This window comes from Budorcas taxicolor, chromosome 20, assembly GCF_023091745.1.
Source record: "Budorcas taxicolor isolate Tak-1 chromosome 20, Takin1.1, whole genome shotgun sequence".
NCBI lineage: Eukaryota > Metazoa > Chordata > Mammalia > Artiodactyla > Bovidae > Budorcas > Budorcas taxicolor.
In genome coordinates, this window is record NC_068929.1 from 12,209,176 (window position 1) to 12,226,290 (window position 17,115).

Sequence of the window (17,115 nt, forward strand, 5' to 3'; positions counted from 1 at the left end):
CCAAAGTTAGGCAAAGATTTTCTATAAAAAGTCAAGCTAATAAGTATTTTAGACATTGTGGGTCATAAAGTCTGTCACAACTAGTGACCTTGGCTACCACAGTGTGAGAGCAGACAAGAAATGGGTCACAGCAGACAAGTGTGACTGGTTTCAAAGAACTTACATGGACACCAACACCTCAATTTTATAATTTTACGTACCACAAAATACATGTTCTCCCCACCCCACATTCATTCTTTGAAGGCCTCAAAGTAACAGGCAAAGCTAAATCTAGCTCAGGAGACAATCGTTATCAGGAGGCACACGCATCCCACAGGGCAGACTTCTATGCCTCTGTCCTAGGTAGTTAGGACACCTAGGGAGAGGTGTACTCCTGCACAAAGCAAAGCTTTTCTGTGTTATCTGCTCTGTAAGTTTTCTTCTTTCAGTCTCCGATTTGTGCAAATCTTATTATCCTCTTCACTAATCATTATCCATTCTTTTCTCTTTCTCAGATCGTTCCCATTTACTATCAATTAGAAAAATGAAGTAATCACAGCAAATCTGGTGTGGTTTGTGGGTCTTTGGTTTTATCAGCTAATTTTTAATTTTGCTCTCTACAAAAGGGTTTCAATGCTTCTCCAAAAAAAAAAAACTTTGTGGAAGAAGGTTCAATTTATAGGTTTGGCATTACTCCAAATCACTGAGGAGCCTGGAAAGATGATCACTAGATTTTTTTTCAACTATATTTAAAATAATACTTTATTACCTGTACCCTATATATAAAATAATATACCTAAAATTGGAAGCTGAAAAATTCTAAAAATCTAAACTAATCAATTTCACATTTAGGTGGTCTGACTACAAGAATCTCATGTTTCCTTTTTTCTTGGTGGCTGGTTTTATGTCTCCCTTTCTGAAGCTTTTTCTATTTGTAACTGTAAACACAATATATAGTCTCTGCTGCTAAGTCACTTCAGTCGTGTCCAACTCTGTGTGACCCCACAGAGGGCAGCCCACCAGGCTCCTCCGTCCCTGGGATTCTCCAGGCAAGAATACTGGAGTGGGTTGCCATTTCCTTCTCCCTGGAAGTCCTCAGATGGAAGCCATAAACCTATATTATCATATAATGAAAATATAGATAAGCTTTGCAACAAAATCTTTTATTTAAACATATTAGACACTGCTTTACCAACCTTTTATTTATCTATCCTTTTGTTTCTTATAAATGGAAACTTGCTTAGATTTTATGAATTATAAACAGCCAGAGTGAAATTAGCAGAATGACTGTAAAATAGGAAATTAAAAAAATTTTAAAAATACAGATTTTAATCTTAATTTTAGCTGCAACTAAAATATATGAGAATGAGGATAATGTCATTAGAACATAATAAGCCTTCACAATTAGAAAACACCTGTTTATTCATGATTCTTTCAGACCACAGTGCTTTGATATCCAAAGCATCCACTTAAGAGTAACTCAAATTCCAGAAAAGCCAAGCAGTACAACATTTAAAAAGTAATGACAAAAACAGTACGGAAGTTCCTCAAAAAATTAAAAATAGAACTACCATATGATCTAGCAATTCCACTTCTCCATATTTATCAGAAGAAAATTAAATCACTACCGAGAAAAAAAATCTTCACTCTCATGTTCAGTGTATGTATGTGCTTAGTCGCTCAATCGTGTCCGAGTCTTTGCGACCCCATGGACGGCAGCCCACCAGGCTCCTCTGTTCATGGGGATTCTCCAGGCAAGAGTACTGGAGTGGGTTGCCATGCCCTTTTCTGGGGGATCTTTCCAACCCAGGGATCGAACCCAGGTCTTCCGCATTGCAGGCGGTTTCCCCATGCTCAGTGTGGCACTATTTATAAGAGCAAAGACATGAAAACAAACCTAAGTCTCTACTGACAGATGAAGGATCAATAAAATATATATATATATATATATATATATATATATATATATCTACACACACACATATATATCTCTCTCTCTACACACACAAAATAGCCACACACACACAAAAAGAAAATCCTGTCTTTGTGACAACATAGATGGAACCTGGGGGCATTATGCTAAGTTAAATAAGTCAGAGAAAGACAAATACTCTATGATCTCACTTACATGTGGAATCTAAAAAAATAAAACTGAACTGACAGATACAGAGTGGGTGAGGGGGAAAGCCACTGGGTAAAATGGGTAAAGGTGGTCAAAACATAGAAACTTCCAGTTATAGGACAAAATAAGCCCACAGACATGGTGACTTTACTTAACAATATCATATTATGTATTTGAAAGCCGCTAAGAGAGTACAGTCATCCCGCAGTATCTGAAGGCGGCTGGTTCTAGGATCCCTGCAGATACCAAATTCTGAAGATGCTCAAGTCCCTTATACGGCCTAACGCAGTCAGCCCTCCATGTCCATGGTTGTGGAATCCTCAGATAGAGAGGGCCAACTATAGTCCTTAAAAGTTCTTATCACAAGAAAAACAATCTAACTATGTGTGGGAATAGACATTAACTAAACTTACTCTGGCAATCATTTGCAATATATACATTTATCATTATGTTGCATACCTTAAAGCTAATACAATGGTTATTTGTCAATTATAATTCAATAAAAAAGTAATGACAAAAATGATACATATTATAAAATATATTTTTATATGTGTATATTTATATTTAATCTTAATATACATGTTTGTTGTGATCCACAGTCAAAGGCTTTGGCATAGTCAATAAACAGAAATAGATGTTTTTCTGAAACTCTCTTGCTTTTTCAATAATCCAACCAGTGTTGGCAATTTGATCTCTGGTTCCTCTGCCTTTTCTAAATCCACTTTGAACATCTGGAAGCTCACGGTTCACGTACTGTTGAAGCCTGGCTTGGAGAATTACTTTACTAGCGTGTGAGATGAGTGCAATTGCGCAGTAGTTTCAGTATTTTGGCATTGCCTTTCTTTGGGATTAGAATGAAAACTGACCTTTTCCAGTCCTGTGGCCACTGCTGAGTTCTCCAAATTTGCTGGCATATTGAGTGCAGCACTTTCACAGCATCATCTTTTAGAATCTGAAATAGCTCAACTGGAATTCCATCACCTCCACTAGCCTTGTTCGTGGTGATGCTTTCTAAGGCCCACTTGACTTCACATTCCAGGATGTCAAGCTCTAGGTGAGTGATCACACCATCGTGATTATCTGGGTTGTGAAGATCTTTTTTGAATGGTTCTTTTGTGTATTCTTGCCACCTCTTCTTAATATCTTCTGCTTCTGTTAGGTCCATACCGTTTCTATTCTTTATTGAGCCCATCTTTGCGTGAAATGTTCCCTTAGTATCTCCAATTTTCTTGAAGAGATCTATAGTCTTTCCCATTCTGTTGTTTTCCTTTATTTCTTTGCAATGATCCCTAAGGAAGGCTTTCTTATCTCTCCTTGCTATTTTTTGGAATTCTCCATTTAAATGGGTATATCTTTCCTTTTCTCCTTTCCTTTCATCCTAAAGGAAATCAGTCCTGAACATTCATTAGAAGGACTGATGTTGAAGCTGAAACTCCAATACTTTGGCCACCTGATACAAAGAACTGACTCACTGGAAAAGACCGTGATGCTGCGAAAGATTGAAGGTGGGAGGAGAAGGGGATGACAGAGGATGAGATGGTTGGATGGCATCACCGACTCAATGGACATGAGTTTGAGTAAACTCCAGGAGTTGGTAACGGACAGGGAGGCCTGGTGTGCTGCAGTCCATGGGGTAGCAAAGAGTTGGACACAACTGAGTGACTGAACTGAATTGAATATATATTTATTAAATGTACATTATTATATATATATTTATGTTTTTAAAATAGTCTCAATAATAGTGAGAAAATTTAATACTTTCTCAAAGTGTGATTTACACAGGAAAATTGGACACACAGAGCTAGAGGTTACATCTTTCAACAGATAACTGGCTACAGAAAAAAAAAATACTCATTTTTCAGTGTAAGACAAATGGGTTAACTTTCAGTTTATGCAGAGTTTCTAAAGAAGTGGGCCTCTTGTTTTCTTTTAAAATTGTGCCCCATAGGACTAAAACCAGTTTACAGAAGAACTCATCCACCAGAGGGAGCCCTTACAAAAGAGAAAAAGTGTTACCAGCAGTGTGCGTCTGTGAGTGTGTGTGTGTGTGTGTGTGAGAGAGAGACGTGTGTGAAAGAGAGAGAGAACGTGTGTGAGAGAGAGAGAAAGAGAGAGAGAACGTGTGTGAGAGAGAGAGAACGTGAGAGAGAGAGAGAGAGACAGAGACAGAGACAGAGACAGAGACAGAGACAGAGACAGAGACAGAGAGTGGCTGTGTGTGTGTGTGTTTTGACTCTGCAACCCCCTGGACTACAGTTAGCCAGGCTCCTCTGTCCATGGGATTTCCCAAGCAAGAATACTAGAGTGGGCTGCCATTTTCTACCTGAGGGGATTTTCCCAACCCAGCAATCAAACCCTCCTCTCCTGCATTGGAGGCAGATTCCTTACCGCTGAGCTACCAGGGAAGCCCTAGTATACACAATTGAAGCAAGTGTATTTCTTACAAAACAAAATTCTTTAAATCCAGCGATTTCTTACAATCACATGTATTATTTTCTGAGAAATACAAAGTTTCCATCACTGAAATGAGCTCCCTCTAGTGCCCACAGATAGAACAAATCTGTATGAATGAGCCTGTCGCCCACAGCAAGTCAACTACAGAAGTAGCATTTACCTTTTCCATTCCACCCCTGCTCACGCCTTCTCTTTCCCCTAAGTTAAGTTCTGGGACCATTTATCTTGAAAATCAGTCACCTATATACATGATGTCAGCAGTCATCTAAAACTGTCACCTAATTCTGGGCTAAGTAATTCTAGGAAAACCCATGTCATCACCAATCTTGGCCTCCCTCTTACCAGTTAGTCACAGAAATTTTCTACATGTCTGTGTATCTTGAGGCAAATATATTTAAATTTATAAATAAACAATACCCCATAGTACCTATCTATTAATCGAGTATGTATTAATTTGGGAAAAATAACACTAAGTACTCAATAAATATTACATTATCTCAGGTAAACCTCCCAAATCCCCATGAGGTAGGAACTATTATTATCCTCACTTTATAGATGAAGACTTTGAGGCTTACATCTCACTAGTATAGTAAAGTATAGATCACAAACTATAGGGTTAAGTACTGTGCTATACCACAGATAAGAAAGTAACTGAACTTAACGAGGTAACTGTAGATTTACAGTTTTTTAAAAAAGGAAAAAGGAAAGAAATACAACAAGGTTCCTTGTACACTTGGTCCAGTTTCCTGAAATAACATTTTGCAAAACTACAAAATAATGTCACAAAAAGGATACTGACAATGATACAATCTACCAACCTCACTCAGTTCTAAGGCATTTTCAGTTAGCCAATACACATTTGCTTTTATTCTATCAATATTTCTAAATGCTCCATATAAAAATTCTTTGCTTTTACCTCTCATAACTCGTCTTCAGTTCAGTTCAGTTACTCAGTCGTGTCTGACTCTTTGTGACCCCATGGACTGCAGCAGGCCAGGCTTCCCTGTCCATCACCAACTCCTGGAGCTTACTCAAACTCCTGTCCATCCAGTCGGTGATGCCATCCAATCTTTACCATAAATTTTAGGGTTTCACACTACTCTATAGTTATGTATCTCAGCATTCTCATTCTTTCTACATATGTAAACTTATGCAGTTCAATTTTCATTCCTCCAAAGCATGGGCCTTGAGGTCAAGGATTCTGAAATTTAATCCCAGTATTCTGCCATGTACTTAGTTTGGGCAAACAATTTAACCTCTCAATATTTCCATCATCTGTAAAATGGGAATAAAAGTACCTACATCAAAGAGTTCCTGAAGATCAAGCTTTGCCTGCAAAGCAGTTGACACAGTACATGCTACAAATAAGTACTTACTAAACTTTAGCCATAATTATTTACTATTTCTTTACCAAGACTTTTCTAACAGCATTCCATCCATTCCAGTATCTTCAACCATTCCAACCTCTCTAACATCCTAACCTTACCATATATGTCCATCTGTTCATTCACTGAGCAAAAATGTACTGTTTATACATAATGAAGATAAACAGATGAATCAAATACAGAACCTTTCTTCACAAAAGCACAATTACTAAAATCTAAGTTAGACAACAACGATGGTGCAAGTAACACATGACGTGGCTTCTTTAAGAGCTTAATTTGGCAAATAAGTGGGATATAGCATTTTCTAGAGGAGACATTAGCATAACTAAGGTACCAAGGGCACAAAGGGAGTATGAATAGGAAACAGCAAGCAGTTCAGGTTGGCTGCAATGGAGGATGACAGAAAAGAAATAATGGAAAGTAACACTAAAGACTGGGCAAGGGCAGATCCTGAAAGGCTTTGAATCTAAGTCCAGAATCTAAATTTCATTCTGTCTATAAAGAAGAAATCCAGAGTGCGTCATGAGAAAAGCTAGGCTGGAATCAAGACTGCCAGGAAAAATATCAATAACCCCATATGCAGATGACACCACCCTTGTGGCAGAAAGTGAAGAACTAAAGAACCTCTTGATGAAAGTGAAAGAGGAGAGTGAAAAAGTTGGCTTAAAACTCAACATTCAGAAAACGAAGATCATGGCATCCAGTCCCATCACTTCATGGCAAATAGATGGGGAAACAGTGGAAACAGTGGCAGACTTTATTTTGGGGGGCTCCAAAATCACTGCAGATGGTGACTGCAGCCATGAAATTAAAAGATGCTTACTCCTTGGAAGGAAATATGACCAACCTAAATAGCATATTAAAAAGCAGAGACATTACTTTGCCAACAAAGATCCGTCTAGCCAAGGCTATGGTTTTTCCAGCAGTCATGTATGGATGTGAGAGTTGGACAGTAAAGAAAGCTAAGTGCTGAAGAATTGATGCTTTAGAACTGCGGTGTTGGAGAAGACTCTTGAGAGTCCCTTGGACTGCAAGGAGATCCAACCAGTCCATCCTAAAGATCAGTCTTGAGTGTTCACTGGAAGGACTGATGCTGAAGCTGAAACTCCAATACTTTGGCCACCTGATACAAAGAACTGACTCATTGGAAAAGACCCTGATGCTGGGAAAGATTGAAGGCGGGAGGAAAAGGGGATGACAGAGGATGAGATGGTTGGATGGTATCACCAACTCAATGGACATGAGTTTGGGTAAACTCCAGGAGTTGGTGATGGACAGGGAGGCCTGGCGTGCTGCAGTCCATGGGGTCGTAAAGAGACGGACACGACTGAGTGACTGAACTGATAATGTAAAGTCAGCAATTTATGAGTAATTCAGTTACTAAGTTCATAATTATATAGCCAAAGCATTAATATGCTATACAATGTAAGATAGACTAGAGAAATTGTTACTGCACCTGTATTTAGAAACCTCCTGCTGCATTCAATGATGTAGGTAAGGAGGAAAGCCTAAAGGGAAAAATACTTAAGAAACTGAATCAATACAGCTTAAAACTTAACAAAATGTGGGAAAAAGGAAGTGAAGATGATTTAGGCTTTAAACTTAGTATTGTGAACTATACTAAAGAAAAATGGCTCACAGACTAATCAAATCACTTATTCATTTTCCTGAATTCTAAACTAGATTTAACTTCAGTCCACTGAGAACTGAATACTTTTTACCTGTAGAGTGAAAACAAGTATCTTGAAAGAATATGGAATAAATGATTTTAAAAATCTAGAAGACTATAAGTATAATCAATAGATTCAAGAAATCTATTAAATAGAAGACTGTAAGCATGCTGAGTAGGTAAGAGAATGCTGCTTATGATATCTGATATAAAATGTATATTAAAAGTGAGATTAAGGAAACCTATAATCATCTCTTCATAAAATAGGAAAGGGGATTTCTATACTCACTGGTATGTCCCCAGGGTCTAGAACAGTACCTAGAATCCTGTGAGCACTCGATAAAAACACTGAATACATATATGAATGAGGAAAGAAAATTAAAATCCTTACTAAATTTTAAGAAAGGTTCTCCACTGTCTTCAATGCTCTGAGGGCTCAATATTCTCTCCCACTCTGTCTTATTATAAGATGGCCTTCTGTTGCTAACTATACTTATGAAAATATAAACTTTAATATATTCATTTAGTAAAGTACGATAACCACTTTAGTAAGTGTTAGTTGCTCAACTGTGTCCGACTCTTTGCGACCCCATGGATTATAGCCTGCCAGACTCCTCTGTCCCTGGCATCCTCCAGGCAAGAATACTGCAGTGGGCTGCCACTCCCTTCTCCAGGGGAGCTTCCTGACCCAGGGATCAAACCCGTGTCCGTTGCATTGCAGACAGATGCTTTACTGTGTGAGCCGCCATTTAGGCGCTACCATTTTAGGGAGTACTAAATTATTAATACGGAAGGTCAAAACAAAAACCTAGTGTACCATCTGACACAACGTAAACGGTATCTGAGGTTTCACACAGATTTTTAGGTATCTCCCAAGCTCCATTTTGCAATTTTGGAATTTAAAGGCAAACACACTTGTTACTGAATGGGAAATATGAATATGTCTCCTCGTAGAGTCTGTCATCTTACCAGGTCTTTCCTTCCCAGTGCCTTTTGACTCAGCAAATTTTTGTATCAAGCTTTCAACTGTAGTATTGGCCATGTTATTTATAAATTCTTCATGGACCTGTTAAAATGAAATAAAGATAAGTTTTTTCCATTTTCCATAAATATTGTATTTCAGACAAAATTTCCACAAAACAATTAAAATAGAAGTCAGTGCAGTGACATGTTCGTATCTGAGTGTTTTAGAGACATCAGTCTTACAAGAAATAAAACTCATGAAGCAATGACAATAGTATTAGAATTTTAGTAAAAAGATAACAGACTTCATCTTTCTCTGCTATATTTCAATGCACCCTAAATATCATCATTAAGCCACTTTTATATTTTTGGAAAATTTCTAAGTATAAATTCTATAACTTACTAAAGTTGCTATTCTAAATTTTAAAATAACACAACTTTAAAAAAGAAATATTCAAAAATTGTTAACAGCAGACTTTTAATATAAAGAGACTGAGCAAAATTAATTTTAAAAATTAAATTATCATCCTTGATAGGATGACAAACTCCAGGTTATTTCATATTTAATACATGTAAATATATAGTCTTTATCTGAAATAATTCAGTACCATGTAATGAGTTTGGATTTTTAAAGTCATAAGAGAACATAAAATTCTCATGACTCGGTTTACTAAAAGCAAAAACTTACCTGGCCTATTTGCAAATGAATTTCCTTAATAGCATTTGACAAGGATCCTATAATTTCTTTTATGTGAATGAGATGAGTTTGTTCAATATCCTGAAATTTCTGGGTAGCAAATATAAAAAAAAAAAATTACACACACACAGATATATTCTGAAATTAAAACAAATTTTTTGAAGTCATCTTAATACAGCTAACCAAACTTAACAAGTTACCATTATTATACAAAATTTAACAGTGCTTTAAAAAGCAGAGGCATTGCTTTGCCAATGAAGTCCATCTAGTCAAAGCTTTGGTTTTTCCAGTAGTCATAAATGGATGTGAGAGTTGGACAGTAAAGAAAGCTGAGCGCCGAAGAACTGATGCTTCTGAACTATGGTGTTGGAGAAGATTCTTGAGAGCCCCTTGGACTGCAAGGATCCAACCAGTCCATCCTAAAGAGTATCAGTCCTGAATATTCGTCGGAAGGACTGATGCTGAAGCTGAAACTCCAATACTTTGGCTACCTGACGTGAAGAACTGACTCATTTGAAAAGACCCTGATACTGGGAATGACTGAAGGCAGGAGGAGAAGGGGACGACAGAGGATGAGATGGCTGGATGGGATCACTGACTCAATGGACATGAGCTTGAGTGAGCTCCAGGAGTTTGTGTTGGACAGGGAGGCCTGGTGTGCGGCAGTCTATGGGGTCGCAAAGAGCTGGACATGACTCAGTGACTGAACTGCACTACGCCTCTAGACAAATGAGTCTAGTTAACATAATGAAATATAACATCAGAAAAAGTTAACTTTTTATGCCATTTCACAGGCAAATATGAATTTTTTAAGTATTAGAAGATACCACAAATTAAAATCTATAATCAGGGTCAGAAAATTAGGAGGAGACCCAGAAGAGAATAGTGTCAAAAAACCAAAGGAGAAGTATTTATTTTTTTTTAGGAGAAGTATTTTAAAAAACTGGAAAACAACCAGCTGGCAGAGCTAAAACTACAGTTTACTTCTTAAGACTTTACAATCTAGCCCAGAGGCTTCCAAAATGTCTAATTCTTAAAATGTTAATATACACTCTCCAAAAGAGGTAGTCTATGGTTTAAGAAATCTGTGAAAACGTGTGTGTATACTCTATCTCAGCAGTTCTCAACTGAAGGCAGGGCTGATTCAGATGACCTGGGGAATGTTTTCAAATTACACAACACACAGATCCTCCAGGACTATTCAGGAAATGGGCTAGAAAGAAGTAAGAATATTGCTGGGAAAAAAATTCCACGTTATTGTGATCTTTACTTCCCGGGAAGAAAACCAGTGCTATACTTCGCTTCACAAGAAATATATTAAAAACTGAAGTAACTAAGAAATACTAAAGTAACAAAGCCTGTTTTACTCTGCTTAACCCTGTGTCTTCCAAATTTTTTTAACCATACAACCCTTCTTTTCCTCTCTGAGTATCTATTAATATCTCACAGAACAATTATATTCTTCAAAACAGGATTTGGGAAATGCTGAACTAGTCATTTTCAAATAAAAAGAGAAAAAATACATCTGTCATTTCCACTGCCAAACCTGATTACCCTCTTTCTTGGCAAATTATAACAGGTCTAAGGAGCAGGCCTAGATGTTTGCTATTTTTCCCTAGTTTATCAAGTTAAATTCCCTCACCCCATATAAAATATTCAGTTTCCTTCAGCATGCATCAGAAATCTCTAAGGCAAATAATCATATCCATATTTGTGTAAAGGGTATGAACTTCAAAAAAAATCAATAATGGTGAAATTATAGTTCTGGCAGTAATGCAACAACAGTCCAAAAGCTTAGCACTTTTATTCGTGAGGAATGATAAAATTAAAATACAGAACTTGTTTGGCTAATTCTGACCAAGTCCAATGAGAATACTGCAAGATCCTAAATTATTCTTAAGAACTGAGGAACAGTCAGCCAGAACATGATTCTACTTTATGTTTCTATTATAAGAATTCACCCTTAGCTTAAAATTAGGCACTTCGATGAACAAGATATTTTTTCACAGAAAGGCAGTCTCATATCCAGGAAAGACTGGCCAAATGGCCACTAATTTCATATGGATGATTCCTAATACCAAGAAAACTGTGCACCTTCTTTCTCTTTTGAAACACCAAATCTAAGTCAGATCCTTAATAACTGAGCAATATCTTGAAGCGTGAAGCCAAGCAGAACCTAAAAGCATGATTTAGCTGCAATTTTGAAATTATGCTTTATTTCCGGTGGGAAGATATTGCTAAATATCACAATTCCTCAAAATTAGTGACTACTAAATAAATTCAGTTATTTAGCAAAGGAATATAGTATCAAGTGTTTGAATATAAATGAATAAACTTTTTCTTGAACAAAAGATTTTTCTTCCTTGCATTCAAATTCACTGGGTTCATATTATTGTTACATTAGCTTTTTTTAAAAGTACAATTTTGTCAGCCACTACAGAAGAACAAAAATTGGGTTCAAAATTGGGAAAGGAGTATGACAAGGCTATATATCGTCACCCTGCCTGTGTACATCATGTAAAATACTGGGCTGGATGGATCACAAGCTGGAATCAAGACTGCCAGGAGAAACATCAAAAACCTCAGATATGCAGATGGATGATATCACTCTAATGGCAGAATGTGAAGAACTAAAGAGCCCTTGATGAGGGAGAAAGAGGAGAGTTAAAAAGCTGGCTTTGAACTCAACATTCAAAAACCTAGGATCATGGCATCCAGTCCCATCACTTCATGGCAAACACGTGAGGAGAAAGTGGAAACAGTGACAGATTTTCTTTTCTTGGGCTCCAAAATCATTGTAGATGGTGACTGCAGCCATGACATTTAAAGACGCTTGCTCCTTGGAAGAAAAGCTGTAACAAATCTAGAGAGCATATTAAAAAGCAGAGATATTACTTTGCCAACAAAGGTCTGTATAGTCAAAGCTATGGTTTCTCCAGTAGTCATGCATGCATGTGAGAGTTGGATCATAAAGAAGGCTGAGCGCCAAAGAACTGGTGCTTTTGAACTGTGGTGCTGGAGAAGACTAGAGAGTCCCTTGGATAGCAAGGAGATCCAACCAGTCAATCCTAAAGGAAATCAACCCTGACCATTCACTGGAAGGACTGATGCTGAAGCTGAAGCTCCAATATTTTTGCTGATGCTGATCTGAAGAGCCAACTCACAGGAAAAGACCCTGATGCTGAGAATATTGAAGGCAGCAGGAGAAGAGGACAATAAATGATGAGATGGTTGGATGGCATCACCGACTCAATGGACATGAGTTTGAGCAAACCCCAGGAGATAGTGAAGGACAGGAAGCCTGGCATGCTGCAGTCCATGGGGTCACAAAGGGTCAGATATGACTTAGCGACTGAACACCACCACCACAGATATATATATATATATATATATATATATATATATATATATATAAAGCACTCTAATACTAAACTTAATCTGAGGGTGTTACTTAAACAATCCTCAAATTTCTTTGTACTAGCCAAGTTACTGTTCAAAGTAAACAAAATCTCCCTACTGTTTCAAGTTAAACTGATAGTGGTGAAAAGCATAAGCACAGAGTCACAATTTTAGTCATGCTTATTCTTAACTCAGGGTTTCCCAGGTGGCTCAGTGGTTAAAAAAAAAAAAAATCCACCTGCTAGTGCAGGAGCCACAGAAGATGCAGTTTCAATCCCTGGATGGGGAAGATCCCCTGGAGGAGGAAATGGCAACCCATCCCAGTATTCCTGCCTGGAAAATCTCACGAACAGAGAAACCTGGCTGACGACGGTCCAAGGGGTTGCAAGAGGCAGACATGACTGAGTGACTGAGCACACGGTCTCAAGAGTCTCAAGTGACAGAATTCACATCACAAGTGCTCCAAGTAAAGTCTACGTTCCTTCACCCAAGGACTCAATTTCTTCTCACTCTGGTGTGGTCCTACCACCAAAATCTCATTGCTGCTAGACTGACAGACCCCCCTCCCATTAGGGTTAGGTCAACCTGCTTGGCCTGGAACAAAAACCAAAGAAGCAAAAGAATTCTTTTCCCTTCTAAGTAACCCCAAATGAAGCCTACTACCTATTAAGAAACAAAAGTTAGCCTGTTCTACAGTTGTGTGTGCACGCTAGAGAGGGGGAGGGACAAAGAGTGAGCACAAGAGAGAAAACATACACGTGTCAGCACCGTATACCACCACCTTTATTTAAAAGCAGCGTGGCTAAACTTCTGCTCCAACAAATTAATTACTCCATCTTGGGAATGGCAAGATAAACAATTAAAATGCCAATCTGAAAAAAAATGTAATGAGGAAGCAGAAAGAGGGAAGGGAAAAGTAAGTGCTGAAATTCTATAAAAGGTAGTACATACAAACGAAAACACTGACTTGAACAAATTCTAACTTCTCTTTTTTCAAATTAAATAACTGAAGGCAAGATTTTCAATGATAGAAACTAATCATTCTGATGGAAAATAAATCAATAACTGCCTTATAATTTAAAAGATAAAAGAGAACTTGCTGGAGTCCACAAGGACCACAGTTGCTACAGAAATTGAAACTTTCTACCTCACTGGAGTTGGAGCCTCATTTAAAAAACCCTTCCTGAAACATTATCACTTCTGAGCTGCCACGACATTACACTTTCCAGTTTTTTTCCTTCTCTGGCTTCTCCTACTTGGGTTTCAGCATCTCTTCCTCTTCCAAACTGACAACGATGAACCTCAGAGTTTGGCTTTAATTCCCCACTCTCTATCCATAGATGATGTCATTATGGTTTTGTGTACTGCCAAGCCCCCTATATTATAAAGGCCCAATTCTTTATTCAAAATTTTTGGGACCAAGTGTTTGGGAATTTAAATATTTTGGATTTTTTTGAAATAAAGGTAACGTGTTTTCATATATGTCATTATACTACCAGTAGGATCTGCAGTGGCATCTGTTTATCAAACACTAAAGGAAAACATTTATATTCAGCCTAAGTAGGATAAAGAGACTATATATAGCCTTACATCAGATCAAATCAAGTTCTGCTGCCAAATGAATTCTAGAAAAAAAAAAGGGGGGGGGGGTTCAGAGAATTCAGAATTGTCAATAAGGGATTGTGAACATTATGTCCAGTCCAGATTACTTAGAGCCTCCAAGACTGCCATTTGCTTTCTCCACTGAAGTATAAAAGGATTAACCCCCGATGGTTCAGTGGGTAAAGAATCTGCCTACAATGCAGGAGACCCCCTTCCAACCCCTCATACTAACAGGTCTTCATCTAGACTTTGCTATTCATCTCTGTCAAATCCGGAAGAGACCTGGGACTCCCATCCACCCAACCCTGCCATCTCCAAATGAATTCACTTCTCTCCTTCTCCAAGGCAACCACACTGACTCTTATCCTTTCCAATGGACTACAATACTACCTTCCAAATTGGACTCATGATTTTCCTTTGGCCTCACTATAATCCATTCTTCATGAAACTGTCAAAACTAGCTTTAAAAATGCAGATCATATCATGTCTTACCCCTGCATACAGCTCTTCAGTGTCTTCCAATTGCTCTTAGAAGAAAACCTAAGCCCTCACTAAAGCCTGGTCCTTGACTATCTCTTTAACCTCATTTCTAACCACCATCTCTCCTGTTTTAGTAAGCATTTTTACCTTCTAGAATGTGGAGCTCTTTCATACACCTAGGTCTTCACAGCCATGGTCCCCAATGCCTGGAACACGCATACCCTAGACTGCCTGTACTGATTCTTCAAGGCTCACTTTTAAATGTTAGTTCTCCAAAAAGGCCTTTCCTAACTCCCTAATCCAAATTAAGTGAAAGCTACTCAGTCATGTCCGACTCTTTCGACCTCATGGGCTACACAGTCCATGAAATTCTCCAGGCCAGAATACTGGAACAGGAAGCCTATCCCTTCTCCAGCGGATCTTCCTGACCCAGGAATCAAACCAGGGTCTCCTGCATTGCAGGCATTTTCTTTACCAACTGAGCTACCCGGGAAGTCTCTAGTCCAAATTAGGCCATCTCTATAATTCTATCTCATGATCTCACGGAAGCCTGTTCTTTTCCTTTGTAACAATTATAATAATCTGTAACTTTATAATTAAGCATATATTTAATGTCTGTCTCCCTCCTCTATACTGTATATACTCCACGTAAAGCACAGAGAATTTATTTACGTATATACTGTACACATCTAGCATCTAGCAGTGCCTACAACATGGTAAGACGAGTGCATTATGCCTACACACAAGCATGCAAACCCTTTGTTTCTGGGACGTGACTCATTCAGCACTCCAAGCAAGATGACGCCCTAGAATCCAAAGAGGCAGATTCATAAAGTCCTTCTTTACACCTACAGAGTGCCTACCATGAGCTAGAACTGTTTTAAATGCAGAGGAGATAGCAGCAAACAAATCACTCTCTGCTCTCACAGAACTTACTCAATGGTGGGAGACAGACAATAAAAAACACGGGCAGCAAAGCTAGTGTGCTTCACCACGTTTCTAGTCCTCTCAGACACGATGACTGAGAATGCTCTAAAAAGAGGTTTCTCTACCAGTCTCAGTGCCAGAGTGAAGAGCTGACTCATCATGGACAAGCAGCGTGCACTTGCTATTGTAATCCACTGAGATCTGCAGGGATTCTCTATCACCCCAGCATCCCCATCCTATCCTGTCTGAAATAGTAAATAGAATTCATGGTGTTAGGTGATGACAGCTGTTAAGGAGAAAAACAAAACAAGAGGACAAGACATCAGGGTAGAAGCTTTGGATACGATTCATAAAAGGCACCCATCTTAAATCTAGCCCTGTAATTAAGGCCTTAAGAATATCAAATTGAATATAATTTATCCCAAGTCAATGGGAGACAGACTTTTTTAAACTGTCTATTTTCCTTTACTAACACGGAAGTTCTATGAGAGCAGGAATTCCTGATTGCTTTATTTATTAACCACTACATCCTCAGCACTGAGTGATTTCCAGTTTTCTACTTATAGTCAATTTTAAAACCCATACATAATCTTCATCATCTACCAATGTCCTCATTTTCTCTAATACTCTTTAAACATTCTCTTCTAGTTGATCTGAATAATCCCTTATGATATTATAACTACTGACTGACCATAATTTTCAATCTCCAAAACAAGAGGTGTATTTTTAAAACAGCATTATTAAAATATTGAGACTGTGCATTTTAAGAGTTTCTAATATAAAAAAATCTTATGACAGAAAAAAATTATTTGTATCAGAAATATATTTAATATAACTTACTGTAATTTATAAACAATAAATACAAATAACCTATTTTAGATTTAAAGCCTTAAAAATACCAACCTGAGTTGTTTCTGTCATTTTCTGTTCAAAATCTGCTTTTGCTAATGCATATTTTTCCACATAGAGTTTGTAAGTATCTGTAGCTTTCTTAGATTTAACAGCTGCCTGTAACAAAACAAAAACATTTAGAATTACACAAAATCACTTTACTTTCCTTAAAAAAAAAAAGTGCATTTTAAGAGGTGAGGCCTATGCTGAGTTCAAGATGACATAAACTAACTTTAATACCTTTTTTCAAGTCTTTCTTATTAGTGTTTTTTGTTATGGTCACCCAATGATGTAGAAATTAAATCCTAATTCTCTTGTCCAATGGAATGTGCTTTTAAAAGTTAAAATACTTTCATTGATAACCCAGAGGAAGATCACACAACCTCATTTTAACAGTACTATGTTACTAAAAATTCAGCAATCAAGAATGTGACAATACCAGCAGAATATAATATGAGTCTTCTTCCTTCCTCCTACAACAAACAGATACTCCATTTAAGGTCTGATCAGTGACTATAAAGCTAGCACGAAAACTGAAAAAATAAAA

General features: G+C 37.7%; 1 protein-coding gene across 1 annotated transcript in view; it reads right to left on the reverse strand.

Annotated features, from left to right (window-relative positions):
* The window catches only part of FCHO2 (FCH and mu domain containing endocytic adaptor 2), a 117,303-nt gene that overhangs the window by 57,113 nt on the left and 43,075 nt on the right, over positions 1–17,115 (reverse strand). The window contains 3 exon segments of the mRNA XM_052659367.1: positions 8,579–8,675; positions 9,261–9,359; positions 16,581–16,685. Coding sequence (XP_052515327.1) covers positions 8,579–8,675; positions 9,261–9,359; positions 16,581–16,685 — 301 coding nt within the window.